This window comes from Parambassis ranga, chromosome 2 (assembly GCF_900634625.1).
Source record: "Parambassis ranga chromosome 2, fParRan2.1, whole genome shotgun sequence".
In the NCBI taxonomy this organism is placed as follows: domain Eukaryota; kingdom Metazoa; phylum Chordata; class Actinopteri; family Ambassidae; genus Parambassis; species Parambassis ranga.
In genome coordinates, this window is record NC_041023.1 from 43,919,002 (window position 1) to 43,944,009 (window position 25,008).

Below are 25,008 nucleotides of genomic sequence, written 5' to 3' on the forward strand. Positions count from 1 at the left end.
ATGTGGGAAATGTTTCGGTCGAAATTATGCGTTGACTCGCCACATGAGAACCCACACAGGAGAGAAGCCATTTTCTTGCAAAACATGTGGCAGATGTTTTGGTCGAAATTATGATTTGATTCATCATATGAAAACCCACACAGGTGAGAAGCCATTTTCTTGCAAAACCTGTGGGAAATGTTTTAGTCGAAGCAATAGTTTAGCTGTCCACATTAGAAGCCACACATGAAGTCCTGCTCTTGTTATTAGATTTTAAAAATGCGGTCAGTGAAAATGCAGCATGTATCCTCCCCACGTGTTACATGTGACATGTAGATTTTTTACCTTGATATATGATTTTGTTTTTCCTTGTATTAAGCTGCTCAGGTATTCCTTCAGAGACTTCTGTCTGTGTATGTGACTGCTCCTTGCAGGAAAAAAAGCATGTGACTTACAGTTGTTTTCTTGGGTTTTTAATTTTAACAGTAATGAGTAATGGTTGTAACAGCACAACATAGACCCTGATATGAACTCAGTGTAACAGGTACTACATGGATCTTGAGGTGGTACAAGTGTGCAAAGTAGTGCAAGATGGAAAGTAAACAGTGCAAATAGTCATCGGGTGGATCATGATTGGAGCAGCTACAGTGACTATACTAACGTGACAGGGCAGAGCAGTATGATTACGTAATTAAGCTTGTCCCATACTCCACCAGAACCAAGAACTTTCTTCTTGCTCACGAGGTGGTAAAAACAAGAACGTTCCTTTCAGCATCAGAGTTTTTACACTCCATGAGAAGTGTGTGTGCCAAGCTCCTCATACGGCCCTCCCCCTGCAGCGCACGTAACACACAAAAGTTTGACAATGCAATTGTATTGCAAATTGTGATTTTCTGGCCTAACAAGCCGATATTGCTCAGGAAGTGGCTGTTTAAGCACTCATAGCAAGATAATAGATAGAAGATTAGGTATAGCTGACTATTGTTTGACCTCTGGTATGTGTGAATTCAATTCTGTGAACGTGTGGATGACTGTCTGGAATAATATATCCCATCTCCCAGTGTTTAATGTGTGTGTCGAGCCACTGTAATGCCATGATCAGTACTGGAATTAATTTCTTAATATGCCGACGACGGCGCAGAGGGAGCAGCCCCACTAGCAGTTTCAGCACTGGACAGCGTCACCGGGATACAGTGGGTCAACGATTTCAGCACCGGACAGCGACAGAACAGGCCTCAGTGACAGGAGACTGTGAAGCCAGCAGCCGCTGTAAGTCTGGTTTCAACATATTAATGTGGCGCAGCCTGCTTTTCTGCCTATGGTCCGGTGTGGCAACTATGTAATAATGGTCATTTTCTAGGACCCATGTAAGGGCCAGTGTAACAAGCCTGCAGAACTGACCCTGGATACATGCTTGTACATAAAGTCTGCACTATATGCTTGAAAGGGAGTGGAAGGAAGTAGAACTGATCTGATTCCACCCCGTCTCCATCATTCATAGAACATAACCAGTATAGCTGCTTCCTGTCATACTGTAAGCACATACATAACAACACCACAGGATGAATCTATGCATAGAAACATAGAATCACACAATATACTACAATCATCAATAATTTAATATAAATGATTATTAGTATTAACCCTTTGACCATCAGTACTTTATAGTTGCCATAACCTCTCAGACTGTTAGACTTCTCTCTCAGAGTGAAGAGTTTCTGGATGTTACCAGGTAAGAAGTTACTATATGCTTTAAACAGGATCTGTGCAAGAAGGACCTAATACTGACCCCTGGTGGACACCACAAGCAATGTCAAGACACCTTGAAAAAAACTCTGGCATGTCCGCATATTGTACTCTATCAGTTAAATCACTTTAACCCAGTTCCAGGCAGATTTCTTTACTGTCCAGCACATTTGAGATTTCTTCTGTTGCATCAGTTGTTGCCATTGAGGTTGATCTTTTCAGTCTAAATCCATGTTGGCTTTCATTTAATAACTGATGTTTTTCAATAAATGTTTCTAAGCGATCATTAAATAGTGTTTGAAGGACTTTAGAGAAGTGAGGCAGCAGTGAGGTTGGTCTGTAGTTTGTGAAGTTGTGTTTGTTTCCTTTTTTGAACAGTGCTATAACTTTAGCAATGTTCATGTTCTTTGGAACACAGCCGCTTTGAAGTGACAGGTTACAGATGTGTGTTAAGGCTGCTGTCATATTATTAATCACCTATTTTACTAATATATACATATCAATAGCAGGACAGTCAGATATGATTGTAATATCTGTTCATGTTGTTCATGTTATCTGAATTCAAAGGGCACTTGTTGTGAGACAGCCCATGCTAGAATCAGAAAGATGGAAAAAAAACATTGATCTTTTCTTATGCTATATTTCTTCTTCCTCTCACGTCCTGTCTGAGACAGATGCAGCTGCTACCAGGAGGTGGCTGACACTCTGTGGGTAAAGCATCAATATGATGTAGGTCTCATCAAAGCTGTTGAATCTGTTGTCATCCCTCCTAAGTCTGATCATAGACCTTGCCAACAGCAGTATCCATTGAAACAGGACCCCTCTGCTCTTATTTATGCTACCATGACATGACAAAGTCACACATTTTGAGCCCTTCAGCTAGCTTTACAGGCTACTCCCACCCTTGGACTGCCTGACCTGACTAGACTATTCAGACTGTAGGTGAAAAGAGTGAATACATGACTTCTGTTCTTTGACACTGTGGAAACAAGACCTGTTGTTTACTTATCTGCTCAGTCAACCAAACCGATTGCTGTAACAGAAGCTTGTAAATTTGCTGAAGTGAAGTTTGTCACCACTTAAACTGATTCTCATTATGCTTTTGATGTTCATGACTTTGGGGCCCTGTTGAAACACAGGCATGTTCTAACATCTTTTTTTTTTTTTTTTTTTTTTTTTTTTTTTGCAGTGACACTAACCACACTGATGACGTGATGGACATTTACAAGCAGATGCAGCTGCGGAAGTTGCAGCCAGCACACCACAACGTCCTGTTTAAGTCTGTGTCCTTGCTAACTATGTGGACTCTGTTCTTTCTACACTCTGAGCTGTACAATCTTTTGACTCTCCACAGGAAAAACAAACATCATCTCTGGTGGTCATATGGCTCCACTTTGAGGGATGAGGTTTGGTATGGTCCTGACAGCAAACCCTTTCTTCATGAATTCAATTCAATTTTATGTATACAGCACTCAGAATTGTCTCTAGGTCAAAGCCTGACCCCAAGCTAAGTACTTGAAGGCAAACTTAACAGGAAGAACCTTAGTTTCCTCTAGTGACACTGTGATGCAGCAGAGGCCAAATGAAGATGAGCTGCTCAAAACTCCCATCAGCCCCTGCTGCCCTCAGATAAGATGTTGAGTGCTGTGAAGGAGGAGCTTCAGATGAGATGTTAACATTTCTGTAAATGCACAAGAATCAACCTGAGGGCTATTTTTCATCTGCAGTCGCTGGACATATGTTAAAAGGTAAACACTAAAACAAATTTTATTTATTTATATTTCTGTGTTTTTGTGTGATTGTGTTTTGTAAAGTTACTTCTGCATTGTAGTTTTACATTACACATGTCAACATATTTCATAACAACATCTTAAGGATACCTTAAAATTGAGGTCTAAATCCTCTGAGAAACGTTATAGCTAAGAAAATAGGTCAAGGCACCTGGACTCAAACAGATCTGTAGACATTTCACTGCTCCCCATCCACCTTCACTCATGGTGCAAATCCCCTATTCAGGGACTGACATCAGTTTCCTCATACTTGAGTAGTGCTTACTTAACATAACTCGTACTTTTTATGTAACTTATATTTTATAGTACACCAAACTAATTACTTTGACGTAACTATACTGAGTTCCATCATGGCATGAGTAGTCTAAACGCAGCATTTCAGCTTTACTGACTTAAAATTAATGACATACTTAGACATTTTGAGGCAATCGGTTTCCAAACTTTTTTAAGTAATGTCAACTTATTACACTTTACAGTGTGTGAATGTATGGGGTTAGATGAATTGTGTCCAGTTAGTGTTGTATATAAGTCAAGTTTATTTATAAAGCACATTTAAAAACAACTTTGGTTGATCAGAGTGCTGTACACAGGAGTCAGTCATGTATCAATAAAATCAAAGTAAAATAAGAAAAGTACAGTAAACAAGATCAAACATGCATAAAATAGTGATAAAAGCCAATGTGAGCTGCCTATTTAGTGTTAAAAGCCAAGGAAAACAAATGTGTTTTGAGTCTGCTTTTAAACTCTTCTACAGATCGAGCAGATCTGACTTGAAGAGGCAGACTGTTCCACAGACGTGGGGACACATCTGTGTTGTGGGGATAGCTACGTTCAAAACAGAAATACCATGGAGGAGTTGTTGTGATTAATGAAGCAAAAGCAACGACATAGGAGAGTTTTTAGAATAACCGATGTCAATGGTGAAAATGTGAATGAGGAAGTAACAACTAAACTGAACTCTGACTAAAAGCTCTTCCTCTTTTTTTTTTTTGTTGGTGTTCCTTTAAACTTTAATAACATTTATTTAATAATATAAAACAGAGATAACATGAGTGTAAATTCAGAAAATCTTAATTTGTTTTAGAACAGTTGTGTTTTTAATTTTGAAATGATTTATTTATAATTGTATTAATATTTTCTGCTTTTGCGTGTGTGTGTGTTAACTGAGCTGCTTACAGTCACATGTTTGTATCAGGTTCCCTGCTTTATGGTTTTTGTGGAGTTCCCTTTTTTGATTTCCCTTTCAGTCAGACAGCAGCAGAACAAGCAGCTCCACACATGAAGGTGAAAACTTCTGGAAGTCAGAACTGATTCAGCAGGTGAGAATCACCTCATTGGTCTTTACTGCCGTGTAACTGATGGATCTTTATTGTTGTACATCAGTTCTGTATGGAATTGTTCTTTTTGTAAAGTTCACTGTTCACAGAGAAAATGTCGCTTTATTCTCTGACTCTAGCACATCAGACTGTTTCTGGGATTAACACCACTGCTGTGGCCACACTCTGTCCACGTGTACAGTTTGTTGTGTGAATACATTGATTTTACGGTAAAGGGTACAACAACGCTGGTGATTTCATGGTGCATTCAGGTGCATCTTGTTTAGTCCTACAAGCTGTCCTGGAAAGACTGCGGAGTGTCTGAAGGTGGTTTTAGTTCAGCTGAGTCACATTAAACAGACAGGACACATAAATCAAATGCTGCAAAAATTCCAGTTAAATTACACATCATCTGCCTTTGAGTTAAATGTTTTGGGCAACTGAAATATTTCAACCATTTTCAGCAATTTTGAATGTTTTATTCAATTTATTATATTTGAAGACATTTGTGGGATGCAAGGCAGTGAGATTCAGTGTATACAGAAATACTGTTTCTTTCTTTTTTATTTTTTATGAACATGCACAAACATAGTATACATATAAGTACATATAAAATGAAATCAGATCTGACAGCTGCAGCTTCCTGCTATATGAACCCGATGATGTTGCCTCTGTGCTTTCTGAAATGAAAGTGCATGCTTGTCTCCAGTGGGAGCTTCAGCAGACCTTTTCATGACTGAGTGAATTCACTGGGAGGGAAACATCATCTGTGTCCACATCCTCCAAGTTAAAGGAGCCACTTCAGTCTGTAAACAGAGAAACTGTCACTGCTGATGGAGGCCTTTACACAGCCTGAACTATCTGATGGCTTCACTGCACCGCCACCTGCTGGCAGAGCATCATCACAGCAGGGACACACAGTGACATAAAAGCTGTTTTTATGTTAAAGTTCTTTACACGTGATGAACACAATAAATGAAACAAATGTATATAACGAAAATAGTTATATATATAACAAAAATAGTTACATCACAATTATATTCAAAATAATTTTTTTTATTGCATAAATATAATAGTTTAAATGAGGTTGATTTTCCTATTGTGAGCCCTTCTGGGTACAAACTGCATCATTACAGACAAGAATGAATGAATGAAAGCGGCTTTTACTGTGCTGCTGCTAATTGGATGGCCACACATTGCATTGCTCACGAGCAGGGTTATTCCTGAAGGAAGCTTTACTGAAAAAAAGTGAACTCACTGAGCAACACAAACCATCTAAGTAAATTCAACACAACACTGTTGAATCGCCAATCTGATACCTATACCTGACACTAGGTGGCAGCACTTGACTGTGTAACATGCACAGTTCTTCTTTGATGACCCTCCAAAAAGTGAACTTGGTGAGTTGTTGGATCAAATAAATGTAATTATGTTTACATATTTTCGTGTTTGGTTTAAAATGTATTCTTGTTAAAGTAACCTTTGTTGGTTTGTGTTGCTTTAACAAGTAGCACAAAAAAGTGAATTAAATTGGACATAATTACAGTTATTGGATCCAACAACTCACTGACTTCACTTTTTTTAGTGCCTTCCAAATGAGCCTGTTGAGTCTGTGGTGTCGGCCGTCTTCATCCTGCTGCCCCAGCACAAAACATCTGCAGCATGGTCTGGCAGATGTTTAAGGACCTGAGTCTCCCTTAGGAGATACAGGTGACTCTGTCCTATTTTATATATTGCATCTGTGTTTGTGGACCAGTCCATTTTGCGGTCAATGTGGACACCCAGATACCTGTAGCTGTCCACCCTGAAAATTGAAGCTGCTGCTATTTCAAAGTTTAAATATGTGTTTGTGTTTATCTAGAAGTCTGAATTAAAACATTCAAAAAACATAAAGAGACTAAAGATAAGAAAGTTACTTGTAGTGTCCTTTTAGAATCACAACAGGCTGTAGAAGTGTTCTGTAACTGATTGATCTTTATTGTTGTTTAAAACTGAAACTCAGAACAAACGTCTGTTCTACAATCATTCCCTCTCTGAATGCCACTTGCGGCTAGTTCAAACTTTGAAGGTCTGGTGAGTCTGTCACTGATGGTGTCTCCTTCTCTGTTTCAGTTAAAGACACAGCTGGACTGATGTCAAAGAGTCCAAAGGTCAGCACCAGTTCCTCTTGAACACACCATAAACCAGCTGATAGATTGATGATCTTTATTCTTTGATTGATCCCAAACTGGGAAATGTCAGGCACTCAGCTTTCTATACACCCTCTGTAAAGGTAAAGATATAACATATATACAAAACGTATAAGGTTTGCAGTTAGTATCAGCGCAGAATGTATCTGACACACACACACACAAGGAGCTGTGGCTTCATGGCTGATGAACAGCACAGACTCTTCAGAGTTAGCTGCTGTTCAGGTTAGACCAGTCATCATGAGAACAGGTTAAAAGTTGTTACTGCAGAAATGGGAGATTGGTCTGATGAAGCCCATCAGTCCTCACAGGACAGAGGGCAGGGGTTCCTGAACGCACCACATAGGTGATCATCTTTCTCTGCTCTCCTCTCAGAAATGCACTTTGTGGATGAACACAGAGCCGACCTGATCCAGAGGATCAGCAACATCGACCCCATCCTGGACCAGCTCTTGGGCTCAGTCATCCAGCAGGAAGCATATGATCGGATCAGAGCTCAGCCCACCAACCAGGACAAGGTCAGGGAGCTCTACACATTCCTGCAAGCTGGAACAGAGGCCAAAGACAAATTCTACAACATCCTCCAGACGCACGAGCAGCTGCTCATCGATGAACTCAATAAGAAGTAAGCTCTGTGAGGACACCCAGACCTGAACACCAGTGTCATCATGAGGGAACAATATATATTTCTATATTTTACTCGTGTTACCTTTACTTTTCCACATAAAGAAAAGAGACCCGGCCTGTATAGGCCAAAATAGGGTTACAATAATATTCTCATAACAAAATATGTCTTTACATATAGATAAGGACATATAAACACATGTATACACAACCATGTACCATGTAAAACATGGTCTCTCAATGATCATTATAATTATTCTCATTATCAACTTAACTGATTATAAATATCAACATTAACATGAGACAATTTTGCTGGACCATTACTGTTCCATACTAGATCTACTCATCTCCCATTTTCTTTTTTTTAAACCACTCACTCTAAAAAAAAACAGGAAAATGTATTTTAACATCATAATATGAACAATATTTTTAAGCACAACACATGAACTGAACGCCTCCTTACTCCATATTATCATTAGCAAATGCACAATTTACCTCCACTTAAAACTAGTATCAATGTTCTTACTCACCAGATGTCACTCAAACGTCATATACACGCATACACCGGCGTAAACACAGATCACACGGCTCTCAACAATCCAGGTTCAGCTGTTGAAGAAACAGGGACACAGGAGTTCAGCAATGCATAATATCACTTTGGTGCTTAGCAAAGGCACATGTGGCTACCAGCCCAAGCTAGCGCCATAGCGACTACTAAGCACAACATACTTTCTCCTTCGTTACCTTTGCAGAATACACGGTCCACTAACCAATCCACTGCAACCAGCAAAACATTCATCTTTTCTGGTTTCTTTGTTAACATATTTAAGATGGTTTTAATCAGAAATACTATGAATATCCTGTTTTCTCACTAATAAGGTTATCCCAATAAAACATGTGCACGATGTTATTTTGGAAAATGGAGGCAAGGAAATTATTGTACTCCTTGCCAGAGCATCTTGTGTCTCTCCAAGACTTCAAGCCATACTATTTGTTTATTAACTGCAGTTTTGACCTTTTGACTATTTTTGGATAACTCTTTGTCTAACCCTAGTGTATGCCTACAGCTTAGAAAACTGGGTTTGGCCTTTTGTTTCACCGAACCAGTTTTGCTCTTTGTCCATGCATCCATTTTTGACCGCTTACGTATTAATTAATACTCAGCTGTAAGAACCACTGAATTATCCCACAAACAATCCACATGTGAAGCTTCAAAGGAGGCAACAACACAATGGTCGAAGGAGGAGTTATTTCAGTCAGAAACAGAGAGCAGTGAGCAGCTTCACTGAGTGAGACGCTACAATATTATCAATGTAAAAACTACACACATGAATGAGTGAATGTTTTTATTTGAACTGTATGAAAACCCTTCCATCCATGACACATGTGAACCAGGGTTGTGTTTGCATATAGAGTGAAAGAAACAGTCAGAGACAGTGTGGCTTGTGTGCTGCTTTGGATAAATGCACAATGCTGAGATCAAACCTACACTGTTCCTGCATGAAGAGTATTTTACAAGTAAAGCCCAGACAGAGAGCAATATTTCACATAATGGAGGACATGAATAAACACAGAGCAGATCAGGAGAGACTCTTCTGGAGTTGACACAGATGAGTCTGTTTGTGTGTCTCTGAGAAACTGAGGAACTGTGCTTCACACAGTTTGGACTCATGTTGGACAGAAAATCATTCTGACTGTGTTTCTTCCTGCAGGGTGGACCATGGTGGAGAGCAGAGGTTAAAACCTGATGTGAGGAAGGGTAAGTTTGATTCAGTCTTTCCTCATTTTATTGTGCATGAGTCAGTGTTTTATCAGTCCATCAGAAGACCTGTCTTTAATGGACATTTGTCTCTTGTAGTCAGTCACAGTGTCATTGCATACTTACTGGATCCTTATTGTTTTAATCCACATATGCAACAAGAAAAAGGCTTTTGTCCATCAAACGTCTGGATGTGATGTCATTGGAGTGAATATGGACTGACTGTGACCTGCTAGCATGTCCCAGGTGTCTTTTTACTCTCATGTCCTCCTCACTTCCACTCTCACATGAGCCAGATGATTTGTGTGTCTTTAGTCTGTGTCTGAGTACCTGTTGTGTTGATGTGTTTGTGTAGCTGGAGTCCATCTTGCTTTTTTTCTTTCTTTCCATCTTCTAATTTTTTTTTCTTTTGTTAGGGAACTTTAGTGTGTTTTAGTGTCTTTTTCTTTGTTCTGTTCTGTTTGTTCTTTGTTGCTTACCTCTGAGTTCATGAACTACAGCCTAACACTGAATCCAGCTTATCTGATTAGGCTGGGCATCGATAGTGGTGTGTGCCACTAAAGCAGACGAGGCATACCAAATGCCACTTTGGGATCTCGCCGTCTCTCCTTTTAAATGTACTCAAGTATTGAAAGTAAAAGTACAAGTATGTTTTAATATGTTATGTAGGTAATAAAGAAAGCAGTCGAAAATATCGCATCATAAGTCTGAAAGACAAAGCAAGTGATCAGAGCACCTTAAACTCTGTGTTTAACTCTTTCCACTTTTTCACTTCCCTAGACACACACATGCTTATAACTAACAATGACATAACAAACCAACAGTCTCTTTACAGAATCATTTACTTTTTGTAGAGACAAAGTTTTGCTGGTTTTCACACGTTTGTTTTTATAAGTACCAATGTGCCACTGTCAGGTCTGTTTTGCTGTTTCCATGCTCGCACTGCAGGGGGCACCAACCTGTCATGAAAGGAAGAGTGAGACTGAGGAACCTGATTCACACTGATGAGATGTTCTGATTGTAGCGTTAACACTTTCCCATTAGAACACGGCTCTGGCGCTTATGGGTGTCGAAGAGTGTGGCACTTTTGTGTCCCCCATCTTGAATCACCTGCAGCAGAGACGTGTTTTGGGCAATGATGGAACTGTATTGCTTTGTAGGAACAGACTGGACTGCCTCTACAAGTTAATGCTCAGTGCCTGTATGTGTACACACACTAACCTACTCACTGTGTTTGACACAGATGGGATGGTTCCAGTACCGGAGCCACACCACATCACATATTACCAACAGAAACTCCAATCACACTTCCAGGACAGGTTTCTGTGTGCACAAGAAGGCTCAGCAATACAAAAAAAGCGTCTGGTTGATATCTACACAAAGCTATACATCACAGCCAGCCCTGACAACACACAGCATGAGGTCCAACAGATCCAGAATGCCTCGAGGACCAGAGACACTGAGAAATCTGTCACACCTGGAGACATGTTCCAACATCCTTCTGGAGAATACAGACCCATAAAAACAGTGCTGACCAACGGAATCGCAGGAATTGGAAAAACCTTCCTGGTGCAAAAGTTTATGCTGGACTGGGCTGAAGGAAAAGCCAATCAAGATGTGCATCTCATTTTCCCCTTCTACTTCCGTCATCTGAATCCACGGATGGGAAATCAGTTCAGTTTGGCAAACCTCATTCATGAATGTATCCCAGAGACTGTGGACATCAAAGAGGAGGCTCTTAATTACATCTTTACTGCTCTGCAGTCATCAGGAAACAGCAACTACGACAAGAGCGAATTCAAGCTTCTCTTTGTGTTTGATGGACTGGACGAGAGCCGCCTTCATCTGGACCTTCATGTTGACGATTGTCACTCTGTTGATGTAACTAAGTCCACCACCACCGATATCTTGGTGAAAAACCTCATCAATGGAAAACTGCTGCGCTCTGCTCGCATATGGATAACCACACGGCCTGCAGCAGCCAATCAGATCCCTACTGACTGTGTGGATGTGGTGACAGAGGTCAGAGGGTTCACTGACCCACAGAAGGAGGAGTACTTCAGGAAGAGATTCAGAGAGGAGGAGCAGGCCAGCAGGATCATCTCCCACATCAAGACATCACGAAGCGTCCACAACATGTGCCACATCCCAGTCTTTTGCTGGATCACTGCTGGAGTTCTGGAGGACATGTTGAAAACCAGAGAGGGAGGAGAGCTACCCAAGACCCTGACTGAGATGTATATCCGCTTCCTGGTGGTTCAGACCAAAGTGAAGAAGGTAAAGTATGATGGAGGAGCTAAGGCAGATTCACACTGGAGCCCAGAGAGTAGGGAGATGATCCAGGCTCTGGGAAAACTGGCTTTTGATCAGCTGCAGAAAGGAAACCTGATCTTCTATGAATCAGACCTGACAGAGTGTGGCATCGATAAAGCAGCCCCAGTGAAATCAGGAGTGTTCACACAGATCTTCAAAGAGGAAGACAATGTCTTCTGCTTCATCCACCTGAGTGTTCAGGAGTTTCTGGCTGCTCTTCATGTCCATTTGACCTTCATCAACTCTGCTGTCAACCTGCTGGAACAATCTTGGTGGTCTAAAGTCATTAGACACAAATCTAAACTAAGACACCTCCACCGGAGTGCTGTGGACAAGTCCTTACAGAGTCCAAATGGACACCTGGACTTGTTCCTCCGCTTCCTTCTGGGTCTTTCACTGCAGACCAATCAGACTCACCTACAAGGCCTGCTGACACAGACAGGAAGTAGCTTACAGACCAATCAGAAAACAGTCCAGTACATCAAGAAGAAAATCAGTAAGAATGTGTCTGCAGAGAGAAGCATCAATCTGTTCCACTGTCTGAATGAACTGAATGACCATTCTCTAGTGGAGGAGATCCAACAGTCCCTGAGATCAGGACGTCTCTCCACAGATGAACTGTCTCCTGCTCAGTGGTCAGCTCTGGTCTTCATCTTACTATCATCAGAAGATCTGGAGGTGTTTGACCTGAAGAAATACTCTGCTTCAGAGGAGGCTCTTCTGAGGCTGCTGCCAGTGGTCAAAGCCTCCAACAAAGTTCTGTAGGTGGATTTATGAAGCATTTCAAGCATGGTTCATGTTGTTGAGTGGTTAAATACACACACAGATTCAAATTTAAATATTTATTTAAAACTATAGCACACATTTAAATATCTTATATAGTTGTGGCTGTCAGGTTCACATTACTATTTTGTCATTGTCCATTTTGCAGTCACAATTACTTTAAAGGTCAGTGTTGTAAAATATGTACTTTTCTTTTCTGTCAGGCTGAGCAGCTGTAACCTCTCAGAGAGAAGCTGTGAAGCTCTGTCCTCAGTCCTCACCTCCCAGTCCTCTAGTCTGAGAGAGCTGGACCTCAGTGACAACAACCTGTGGGACTCAGGAGTAAAGCAGTTAGCTGCTGGTTTGGAGACGCTACAGTGTAGACTGGAAGCTCTCAGGTCTGGATACAGCTGGATGTAAATTCAGCCCCAGATTCAAAGTATACAGCATTTATAAATCCTTCATGCCTTTTGTTTTCACATTTGTTTTGTAACTCTAGGTTGTCGAGCTGTCTGATCACAGAGGAAGGTTGTGCTTCTCTGGCCTCAGCTCTGACCTCCAACCCCTCCCACCTGAGAGAACTGGACCTGAGCTACAATCTAATGGGTCCAGGAGACTCAGGAGTGAAGCTGCTGTTGGACATTCAGGATAGTCCAAACTATAGACTGGACACTCTCAGGTATGCACAAATATAAGTGTGTAATATGTTTACAGTAAAAATCACTTATCTCCACTGATCTTTAATCTTCCTCCATCATGAAGCTATAAAATTAAGATTTCAGACATGTAAATGACACAAAACCTACTGAACCTGGTGGATCCACTCATTGTGTCTCTGACAAACTGAGGAACTCTGCTTCATGTTGATCAGCAGTTTGGACTCATGTTGGACAGAAAATCATTCTGACTGTGTTTCTTCCTGCAGGGTGGACCATGGTGGGGAGCAGAATTTAAGACTTGGTCTTAAGAAGTGTAAGTTTGACTCAGTCTTTCCTCATTTTATTGTGCATGAGTCAGTGTTTTGTCAGTCCACCAGAAGTCCTGTCTTTAATGGACATTTGTCTCTTGTATTCAGTCAGTGTCATTGCACACTTACCTATTGTTGTAACATCTGGATGTGATGTCATTGGAGTGAATAGTGGTCTGTATCCAGTAATGTGCAATAAACACATATGGGGCTGAACCTGAGAAACATTTTAATGCACAAAAAATCCCCGGGGATTAGAGCTGGGTGGTATGACCAAAGTTCTATATCACAGTATTTTTATATTATTATAAAATTATAAATTATAACAACAATTTTCTCTCCTCAAGCATGACGTGTTAACTGCATTGAGTGTGAGAAGAATTACTGCAGTAGAGTGGTTACTCTGTTCCACAGTCATGAGAATGACAAAAAAAATTCCAAATTAGTATTACTAGGGGTGGAACGGTTCATTTTTCTACTTTTAACACTCTGCAAATACCATAGATGAGCACAAAATATATCCTAATTATCCAACATTCAACATATTTAACCCTTTAAACCCTAGCCATACTAAGGGAGAAAAACGCCTAAAAAGACATTCCCAAAGAAAACAAAGAAATGCACCACAATAATAATGTGCATATGCATGTTCTTGGTGTCTAGGGACATCTAGGGACCTCAGAGAATGCATTTCCAGTGTTAAAAATATTGTGTCTATTAGTATGCCTGAGTTAATTACAATAAACTAAAGGAGAAATGTAATGTTAATGAGGAAAACACTATGCCAACAATGATTCTATGTACACAGATGCCATTGATCACATTCAGCTATTCCTTGGCGACAAATCCAAATTTGATAGAATTTGAACAAAGAGTAAAGTCTTCACAAAGGTTTTAGTAAGGATATCACCAGGCGGACACTCAGTTTGGCACAATTTGGCACCACTGGTTACTGGTTACTTACCATTTCCAATGGGAACTGGCTGGAAAATATTATATATATTAAAAATTATTATATATTATATATATATTACAGTGGCTTGCAAAAGTATTCATACCCCTTGAACTTTTCCACATTTTCTCACATTATTCCCACAAAAATAAATATATTTTATTGGAATGTTATGTGAAAGACCAACACAAAGTGGCATACAGTTGTGACGTAGAAAGAAAGTTAAACATGAGTTAATTTTTTTTTTACAAATAAAAAACTGAAAGGTGCAGTGTGCAAAAGTATTTTGTCTTTTCTCTGAGTGCATTCAATTGCCTTCAGAAGTTGCCTGATGATTTCTGACTGATCGAATGTTGACCTAATGACTAGATAGAGTCCACCTGTGTGTAATTTAATCTCAGTCCAAATACAGCTGTTCTATGACGACCTCTGTGATTTGTTGAGAGAATATTGGGGCGCAAACAGCATCATGAAGTGCAAGGAACACACCAGACAGGTCAGGAATAAAGTTGTGGTGATATTTAAAGCAGGGTTAGGCTATACAAAGATTTCCCAAGCTTTGAACATCTCACAGACCACTGTTCAGTCCATCATCGGCGAATGGAAGGAGTATGGCACAACTGCAAACCTACTGAGACATGGTCATCCACCTAAACTAACAGGCCAAACAAGGAGAGCACTGATCAGAGACGCAGCCAAGAGGCCCATAGTGACTGTGGATGAACTGCAGAGATCTACAGCTAAGGTGGGGGAATCTGTCCATGGGACAACTATCAGTCATGCACTGCACAAATCTGGACTTAATTGAAGAGTGGCATTAAGAAAGCCATTGTTAAAGTAAACCATAAGAAGCCATGACTTCTTATGGTTTACTTTAACAATGGCTTTCTTTCTGTTCAGCTCTCCATCTAATTTGACTCAGTTTGAATTGTTTTGCAACAAGGAATGGGCAAAGATTTCAGTCTGTAGATGTGCAAAGCTGGTAGAGACATACCCCAAAAGACTTGCAGCTATAATTGCAGCAAAAGGGGGTTCCACAACGTATTGCCTCAGGGGGGCTGAATACTTTTGCACACTACAGTTTTCAGTTTTTTAATTGTAAAAAAAAAAAATGAACTCATGTTTAATTTTCTTTCTGCTTCATAATTGTGTGCCACTTTGTGTTGGTCTTTCACATAACATTCCAATAAAATATATTTATGTTTGTGGTCATAATGTGAGAAAATGTGGAAAAGTTCAAGGGGTATGAATACTTTTGCAAGCCACTGTATATCCATTATACTAGTCTATTGCCATCTACTGGAGCTTTTTAGTATTTATTTTACCTTGTGCTTCATCAACTTCTACCATTGTGCACAGTATAAAATCAATAGAAAAAACATCAAAATGTATGATTTTGTCTCCAAATAGAGTCGTTTTATTATAAATATGTATGTGTATATACAATAATGAAAAATAAATAACAAAAACAAAATATCAAATTTGGAAAATGTCAATGTGCCACCTCTCCTGCTGAGCCTGAAACTCTTCAGTTGCTAGCTTTGGCCGCTTGCTGGCTCACCCACCACGGCTAATGCCACGGCCTCTCTTTGATGGCCTTGGGTCAGGGGAGGGGGATCCAGGACTTGAGGACGAGGAGGTGGCTGGTGACCGCACTGACCTGCCTTGACCTTGAGGAAGTGCGTGGTGGGGGGACATAGTCCTCATCCGTCTCATCTCCATCATGATCACTGTTGTATGAAAAAATAATTTAGATGTTGAAAGAAAAATATTAAATCACATCACATCAATTTCTACAGCAGAAAATCAAATGAATATAACAATAAAGCAGTAATAGATATATTATTGAATGACAACACAACCACACATATAATCAGCACACAATCTCTTCCCTCTTGTTGGCTATGAAAATAATAACACTTATTATCATTTGTAACTGCATACATAATGAAATATACATTATGCAAAAAGACACAAATGCAGTAAAGGTATGTAAAGATGGCATTGCATAGGTATGAAACATCCTTCTTCATCTCCGTTCAGCTGTTCCCTTAGGGGTTGCCACAGTCAATCATCACCACTATCCTCTGCATCCTCTTCTCTCATCCCAACTACCACCCTGCTACACTATATTGTGCATACATGTATATAATAAATCGATTTTTATTGATCAACACAGATATTAGCAAAAAAAAGAGCATTGCCTCTTCTTCAGAATCAATGTTGCTGGCATCAGAGTCAGACTAGTCTTGAAATTCAACATCTGATTGCCGCTGAATTTCTGCCAAAATCTCCGCCATGTCCCTCTCGACGCGGTTCGTTCTCTTCAGCATTATGAAGAGAAGAAGTATTGTAGTCCATTAGTTTATTGGTATCATTCGATTCAGTAGATTGTCCTCTTTCATGGGACTACAAACATGGCTGCCCCCACGGACCCATCGGGTTGAACAGAATCAGTTCAATGTTTCCATCATTATATCAGGTCAAGTCAATTTCATTTCTTTTTAATTTCTATACAGCAGCAGATCATAACAGAAGCCATTTAAGAAAACCTTTCCTATACAACAGGTCTACACCTTGTTCCTTTATTAAACAAACAGAGGCACGATGCGTGTACACAGACACACACACACACAGACACATGTGTGCACATACTCCCACCATCGGACAGAGAGCGACATGCTAGTTGGATAGACTGAACTCTATGACTACACTAGGCTAAGCTAACGGTGCTGATGTCCGTGGTTTTTATTTTATTTTTGCAATTGAAATATGTTATTTACATCTCGCTCTGTAAGCACTGATGAGAAACACAACAAGCAAACACAAAGCTGATAGTTGTGTATTTGTTATTGTGTTTCGTGTTATTCCTGTTATTTGTAATTTTATTTTCATGATCATAGAAGGTCGTTAAGGTCATTAAAAACTCAAACGTAATCTTGCGGCGAAGGATCGACAGTCGCCGCGCGATTAAAGTCATGTTTAAACACAAAGCTGATAGTTGTGTATTTGTTCATTCAAACATTAGTGACAAAAAGTCTGATGATAAACTTTGTATGAATGAACAACACATCAGTCAGTAAAGACAGAATGAAGCCATCACATGTGTCAGATGATAAACTGCAGCTGTGTCTTTTTCTCTCCATCAGATTTCTGTCAACTTGAAGTCGACACAAACTCAGTGAACAGAAACCTCAAACTGTCTGACAACAACAGGGAGGTGACATATGTGGAGGAGAAGCAGCCATATCCTGATCATCCAGACAGATTTGACCTGTGTCCTCAGCTGCTGTGTAGAAATGTTCTGACTGGTCGCTGTTACTGGGAGGTCGAGTGGAGAGGAGTGGTTTTCATATCAGTGAGTTACAGAGGAATCAGTAGGAAAGGAGACAGTGCTGACAGCTGGTTTGGATTAAACAATCAGTCCTGGAGTCTGATCTGCTCTGATGATGGTTACTCTGTCTGGCACAATAACAGAAGAACTTCCATCTCCTCCTCCTCTGTCTCTCACAGAGCAGCAGTGTATGTGGACTGTCCTGCTGGCACTCTGTCCTTCTACAGTGTCTCCTCTGACACACTGATCCACCTCCACACCTTCAACACCACATTCACTGAACCTCTACATGCTGGGTTCTGTTTGTGGTCTTTTGGTTCCTCAGTGAGTCTGTGCTGTGTGTAGAAGCAGTGTGTGGAAGTGACAGCAGCTTCAACTTTGTGCTTTAAATGTTGTGTATACATGTATATAATAAATAGTTTTTTATTGATCAACACAGATATTAGCAAAAAAAAGAGCATTGCCTCTTCTTCAGAATCAATGTTGCTGGTGTCAGAGTCAGACGAGTCTTGAAATTCAACATCTGATTGCCGCTGAATTTCTGCCAAAATCTCCGCCATGTCCCTCTCGACGCGGTACATTCTCTTCAGCATTATGAAGAGAAGAAGTATTGTAGTCCATTAGTTTTTTGGTATCATTCGATTCAGTAGATTGTCCTCTTTCATGGGACTACAAACATGGCTGCCCCCACGGACCCATCGGGTTGAACAGAATCAGTTCAGTGTTTCCATCATTATATCAGGTCAAGTCAATTTCATTTCTTTTTAATTTCTATACAGCAGCAGATCATAACAGAAGCCATTTAAGAAAACCTTTCCTATACAACAGGTCTACACCTTGTTCCTTTATTAAACAAACAGAGGCACGATGCGTGTACACAGACACAGACACATGTGCGCACATACTCCCACCATCGGACAGAGAGCGACATGCTGGTTGGATAGCCTGAACTCTATGACTACACTAGGCTAAGCTAACGGTGCTGATGTCCGTGGTTTTTATTTTATTTTTGCAATTGAAATATGTTATTTACATCCCGCTCTGTAAGCACTGACGAGAAACACAACAAGCAAACACAAAGCTGATGGTTGTGTATTTGTTATTGTGTTTCGTGTTATTCCTGTTATTTGTAATTTTATTTTCATGATCATAGAAGGTCGTTAAGGTCATTAAAAACTCAAACGTAATCTGGCGGCGAAGGATCGACAGTCGCCGCGCGATTAAAGTCATGTTTAAACACAAAGCTGATAGTTGTGTATTTGTTCATTCAAACATTAGTGACAAAAAGTCTGATGATAAACTTTGTATGAATGAACAACACATCAGTCAGTAAAGACAGAATGAAGCCATCAGATGTGTCAGATGATAAACTGCAGCTTTGTCTTTTTCTCTCCATCAGATTTCTGCCAACTTGAAGTCGACACAAACTCAGTGAACACAAAACTCAAACTGTCTGACAACAACAGGAAGGTGACACATGTGGAGGAGGAGCAGCCATATCCTGATCATCCAGACAGATTTGACAAGTGTCCTCAGCTGCTGTGTAGAAATGTTCTGACTGGTCGCTGTTACTGGGAGGTCGAGTGGAGAGGAGAGGTTCATATATCAGTGAGTTACAGAAGAATCAGAAGGAAAGGAGCCGGTGCTGACGGCTGGTTTGGAGGAAACAATCAGTCCTGGAGTCTGAACTGCTCTGATGTTGGTTACTCTGTCTGGCACAATAACAGCGAAACACCCATCTCCTCCTCCTCTGTCTCTCACAGAGTAGCAGTGTATGTGGACTGTCCTGCTGGCACTCTGTCCTTCTACAGCATCTCCTCTGACACACTGATCCACCTCCACACCTTCAACACCACATTCACTGAACCTCTTCATGCTGGATTTGGTGCCTGGTACTGCAGGCCTGGTTCCTCAGTGAGTCTGTGCTGTGTGTAGAAGCAGAGTGTGTGGAAGTGACAGCAGCTTCAACTTTGTGCTTTAAACGTTGATGATGTTTCACTTTCATTTGAATCACCGACTGTGACTTCAGGTCAGAACATGTTTTTGTCTTAGAAGCAGTGAAATGAGCTCCTAACCACTGAACTCCTGTAAAAACTGCACTGATGGATCTTCTTGTTCTGGATGATCCTGGACAGATGGAGTTCAGCTTTTCTCTTCTCCTGTTCCTGATTGGTGGAAGCAGCAGAATGAGCTCCACCTGTAACAAACACTGACCTCCGTCTGTCTCTGTGTGATGATGAAATATATACTGGTACCACACATTCAGAGGGATTCTTGGGGCAAATAATGACCAAAACTCAACACATCCACTCTTACACGGCCCCAGAAAAAGTAAATGACCATGATTACACACCGGCATAGGCAGAAAAGCAGGCTGTGCCACATTAATATGTTGAAAGCATTCTTTGCTTGGCTAGCATCAGGTTTTAGCCGATGCTTTTTAGCTCTACTCTTTCTTTTTTTAGCTAGCATATGTTTTTAGCTTACACTTTGTATGAAACTAGCATTCGTCTGTTTGATATTTGTTTTGCAAGCATAACGTTTTAGCTAACACTCCTTTGTTAAGCTAACATTGTTTTCTTTTTAGGGCCCGAGCACCGAATGGTGCAAGAGCCCTATTGAAACCCTTAGGATTATTATTTTTCTTTTTTTTTCCCCCCCTAAGATCGCATTATTGGAGGCCTTAACATGCCCAAAAACTCACCAAACTTGGTAGAAAAATTCATTCACCCGAAAAATTTTGAAATTTGCTGACGTTTGAAACGCACATAGGAAAATGACTCTATAGTGCCCCCAACGCGTAGCCCCTCTGGCCAGTTTGACACAGGATTATGAAAATTGGCACACATATGTATCACCTCAAGACGCACAAAAAAGTCTCTTGGACCCCCCCTCCAAACCCAACAGGAAGTCCGCCATTTGAAAGTTTGTGGCCATTTTTGGTGATGTGTGACCCTGCTGCAAAACTTTTCACGCCTCGCATACATCATGGAATTGAGCTGAAATTCACCGTGTCAACTCAGGACACCATAGGGAATAGACGCATTCCAAAACTCCCTGTATTTTTTGCCCTAACGCATAGCCCTGCTGGCCAGTTTGACACAGGATCATGAAAATTAGCACACATATGTATCACCCCAAGACGCACAAAAAAGTCTCTTGGACCCCCCCTCCAAACCCAACAGGAAGTCCGCCATTTTGACTTTTGTGGCCATTTTTTGCCTATTTGTGACCCTGCTTCAAAACTTTTCACGCCTCACATACTTCATGCAATTGAGCTGAAATTCACTGTGTCCACTCAGGACACCATAGGGAATAGACGCATTCCAAAACTCTTTCAAAAGTATTACTGTGTGGCAGGGGAGTGGCCTCAAAGTTGACCATTCGCCATTACAAAGGAACTTGCTCTATTTTATGCAGTACTACCCATATACTTTATGCAAAGCTCTTTTTAGTAAGCTAACATTTTCTTTTTCGTATTTTGTTTAGCTGGCATATGTTTTAGCTAACACTTTATTAAACTAACATTATGTCATGTTGAATTGTATACATGTCTACAAAAAAAATAAAAAACACATTCATTTCATTTTGTATTGGACCAGTGTAATGAATTGGCTTCCCCTTGTTAAACCAGTCTCTTTAAGCATCTAAAAATGGTTCAGAGGTTAAAGTGGTCTGTGGGGTTACTTCCTGTGGCTGCCTCTGTTTTTTCTAGTGAAACACTCAAAGTGAAGAGTGAAAGGCTGAGTTTTGGCTTAAAGGTCACCACCTTATGGGTTTATAGCATAGGTACTCAATGTGCGGCCCGCGGGCCAATGGCAGCCCGCAGAAACACTTATGGCGGCCCGCAATGAATTATGTGAATTTGCGTTATGATATGAATTTTTCATATACTGACAACACCGGTTTAAATGGCCTAAAATGTCCGTAACTCAGCACGGTGGTAAATTGTTTCACATGGGACGTTTTTCATTGTTGCACCGCTGCACACACATGAAGCAGAGCACAGGTATCGTTCTGAAGCTTGTAATTATTTTTTAAACAATAAAAATGATCGTTCATTAATCGTAATTGAAAAACCTTCAAGTAATCACCTGGATATTAAATAAGGTTTTTACAATTCTCATGTCTGTGGAATAGAGTAACCACTCTACTGCAGTAATTCTTCTCAATCAATGCAGTTAATTAGAATTAAAGACCAATATAAAGAAGCACTGCAACAAATCAGAGCATCACTGAGGACTGCTGCTGTGTTCTTCTTCCTCTGCCCCCCATACCACCACCTGTGTTTTAAATGTCTCTGTACTACTGTGTTCCATAGTATTATTTTTATGGCACTAAAAACAGTACAGTTCCTCTTGTGCAACAATATAACCAACAGTATAATACTTCTATTGGAGTTGTTAGTTTTTTTGTTCATGACATTCATGATGCACGATGCAAATACAGCACTGTACATATCTGTACATATATCTATCCTTAGCTGTATATCTCATGGTTATTCTTAATTTTCCATTTTTATTCTTTTATTTTTAATTCTATTTTAATTAAAAGATAAAATAATTGTTATCATTGTTTTTAATTCTAGGTTATTTGTTACTTATCTGTTTCTAGTTTTTATGCTTCTCTAGTAGCACACTGCATTGTTTTATTTGCTCTGCTGCTGTAACACTCCAGTCCGGTAGGCGGCGGTAATGCGCCTTACAAGGTGGCTCCCACCGCCAATAAACTGATGAAGAAGAAAAGAAGGAAGTAGATGGAACAGAAAAAGACGAGCACAGCGACAGCACACCTCATGTGAAGAAGAAGTAGTTTGTTCGCTAGTTGAACAGAAGTGTAACTACTGTGAGTGTTTTATCACATCTGAATGGCTGCTGCTGAGTTTCTGAGAGGTTTTATCAGCGAGCGGCTAACTGCTGCTGCTGCTGAAATATTGGGAGTGTTTGAACAAACTATCGTCCAGTACGAGGAAGAGATGGACCGTCAGCGCAAACTGCTGGATCTCCTCCTGAAGCCTGAGATCAAGTTACACAGAACAGGTATGTAAACATGACAATGTCACGGAACAACAACGTCTCTGTTTGAAAAGAGTGCACATTCAGCACATAGTGTTTCTAACAGGAGGACACTGACTTCATGACTTGAAGCTAAGCTGGGTGAAGACGCTCGCACATTACCACTGTGTACGTCATCACTCGTTGAGCTGAGCATGATCGATGTAGCCCAAGTTGATAAACGTTTTCATTTATTGCGGTTCATCCGTTCAAACGTGACCTGAACAACGACAATATGAGTTTTTGTTCACAACAAAAAGTTTAGCGGCGTCAACAGAGGTTTTTGGTGTCCAACAGTACAGCACCCATATGATCCATTACATGTTGGCTGGTAGCTGAATTCCACGCAGTGCCGTGGTGCACACACCTCCACAGACCACAGCCAGGTTAAGATGTGACAGCTTAACATCCACAGAAGATTTGTGGCTCCTGTCTGCCAATGACAGACACAGACAGCAGTATAATCCTGATGTTTACTTCCTGGTTTGGTTTGGACAAATGCACTGGAAGTGACGCCAGAATACACCTGTGCTGCTGATGCTGTGCACTGTATGATCAACAGCGCGCAGCATCAGCAGCACTAAAGCTGCTTGCTGAGAAGGTGCTGTACACAGAAGCTGTGTGAGAAGGGGAGGGGGCAGGGGACAGTTTACCCAGGTCTCCCTGGTCTCACTTTCCTTATCCTGTTTGCTGTCGTACAACACTTCACACATGTGACTACATATTTTATTGTTGCTACCAACATTGTTCTGTGTTGGTGTCACAGAAATTGTCATTTTCAAGTCGTTCAGACACTGTGAGAATAAGTAAAACATGTATTGTACAAATGTAGGAAATTACATGATTAAAACACATGTTTTCACGGCAGTAACTTTTATGTCTGGAAAAAACTAACATGATGTGACAGTAAAGGTGTTCATTTTTCACTTCAGCACTCTGAAGGGTTAATGAGAGCTGCTGTGGACTGTAGATGTGGAGTTTGATTAAAAGCAGCCACAGTCAGTCACAACTTCTGAATAAATACCTAAATAAAGGCCCTAATATTATTAGGTTTAAGTGTATCATTAGTTTTAGTATAAGAAGGTGCTGAACTGTTCAGAGGCTTGAAGCAGCTTGTAGGAGCAGCTAAACATCTTCAAGGAACTCTAACAAGTCCAGTTGTCCTGCTTCAAGCTTTTCAAAGGAAATGACCTGGATGAATCACTGAGGTTCCGTTTTTGACAAATGAGCTACTGTCATGGAGATCACATAAACTCTCTGTTTTCTTCTGACCTTTGACCTGCAGATCTCCCTCAACAACGCAGTTTTAAAGTGGAGGATGTTCTGGCTGAGCAGCAGCTCTGTAACCAGAAGAAGAACTCCATTCTGGAGCAGGAGGAACCAGAACCTCCACAGGTTAAAGAGGAACAGCAGGAAGTCTGCACCAGTCATGAAGGAGAGCAGCATGTACTGAAAGAGGAGACTGATCCCTCTGTAGTAACTGCTGCTTATGATGGACCAGAACCAAACCATGACATGGTTCTCTCTCACAACGCTCCTCAAGGTAAAACGTCTCTAAAATGTCAAACTTGATGAAAATCCTTTTAATATCAGTCAGAAATGTTTTCTCTTTGTCAGAACCTGAATGTTTATGATATTTTCGGTTTGTTAGTATTTTAATGTTGCATTAACTCATTTCGTTGTTCCAGGTTTTAGATGTTTCCATCATCACATTAGTCTTTGTGTCCATTTGTCCCTCCAGGTCTCCCTCAACAACATGACTGTAAGGAGGAAGAGATCCTGTCTGACCAGCAGCTCTGTAACCAGGACAAAAGTTCCAGTCTGGACCCCTTTGACCCGACTGTCATCCAATACAAAGAAGAGATCAACCATCAGGACCCACTGCTGAACATTATCCTGACACCTGAGATACAGTTACACAGAACAGGTATGTGAACCTACAAACAAGCAGTGAATCCTGTGACTCCTGTAGGATCCTAATCATAGCTCTTGTAGCGTTAGGGGAAACCTATTAGAATTAAAAATTAAGTTGGGGCCAGACAAGATTTAGCTTGTCGCTTTTAAGTTAACTAGAATACCTTCTAGCCCCACCCCTGCCCCACACTACAAACAAATTTAACAGAAAAGCCAGACTCAGGAATGCTGTGACCAGGTTATTATTTTCAATATAACAACTCACTCCCAAATACAGTAAATAAACGGTCTCATAAACAGACTCAAAAT

The 25,008-nt window shown here is 40.6% G+C and overlaps 2 protein-coding genes across 2 annotated transcripts in view; both read left to right on the forward strand.

Annotated features, from left to right (window-relative positions):
• The window catches only part of LOC114450023 (rho GTPase-activating protein 1-like), a 150,551-nt gene that overhangs the window by 53,227 nt on the left and 72,316 nt on the right, over positions 1-25,008 (forward strand). The window lies entirely within an intron of this gene.
• The window catches only part of LOC114444984 (NLR family CARD domain-containing protein 3-like), a 31,721-nt gene continuing 17,178 nt past the window's right edge, over positions 10,466-25,008 (forward strand). Inside the window, exons 1-7 of the mRNA XM_028419904.1 lie at positions 10,466-10,479; positions 10,921-11,137; positions 11,195-12,477; positions 12,703-12,876; positions 12,978-13,157; positions 13,404-13,450; positions 17,547-18,039. Coding sequence (XP_028275705.1) covers positions 10,466-10,479; positions 10,921-11,137; positions 11,195-12,477; positions 12,703-12,876; positions 12,978-13,157; positions 13,404-13,450; positions 17,547-18,039 — 2,408 coding nt within the window. The remainder of the gene's footprint in view (positions 10,480-10,920; positions 11,138-11,194; positions 12,478-12,702; positions 12,877-12,977; positions 13,158-13,403; positions 13,451-17,546; positions 18,040-25,008) is intronic.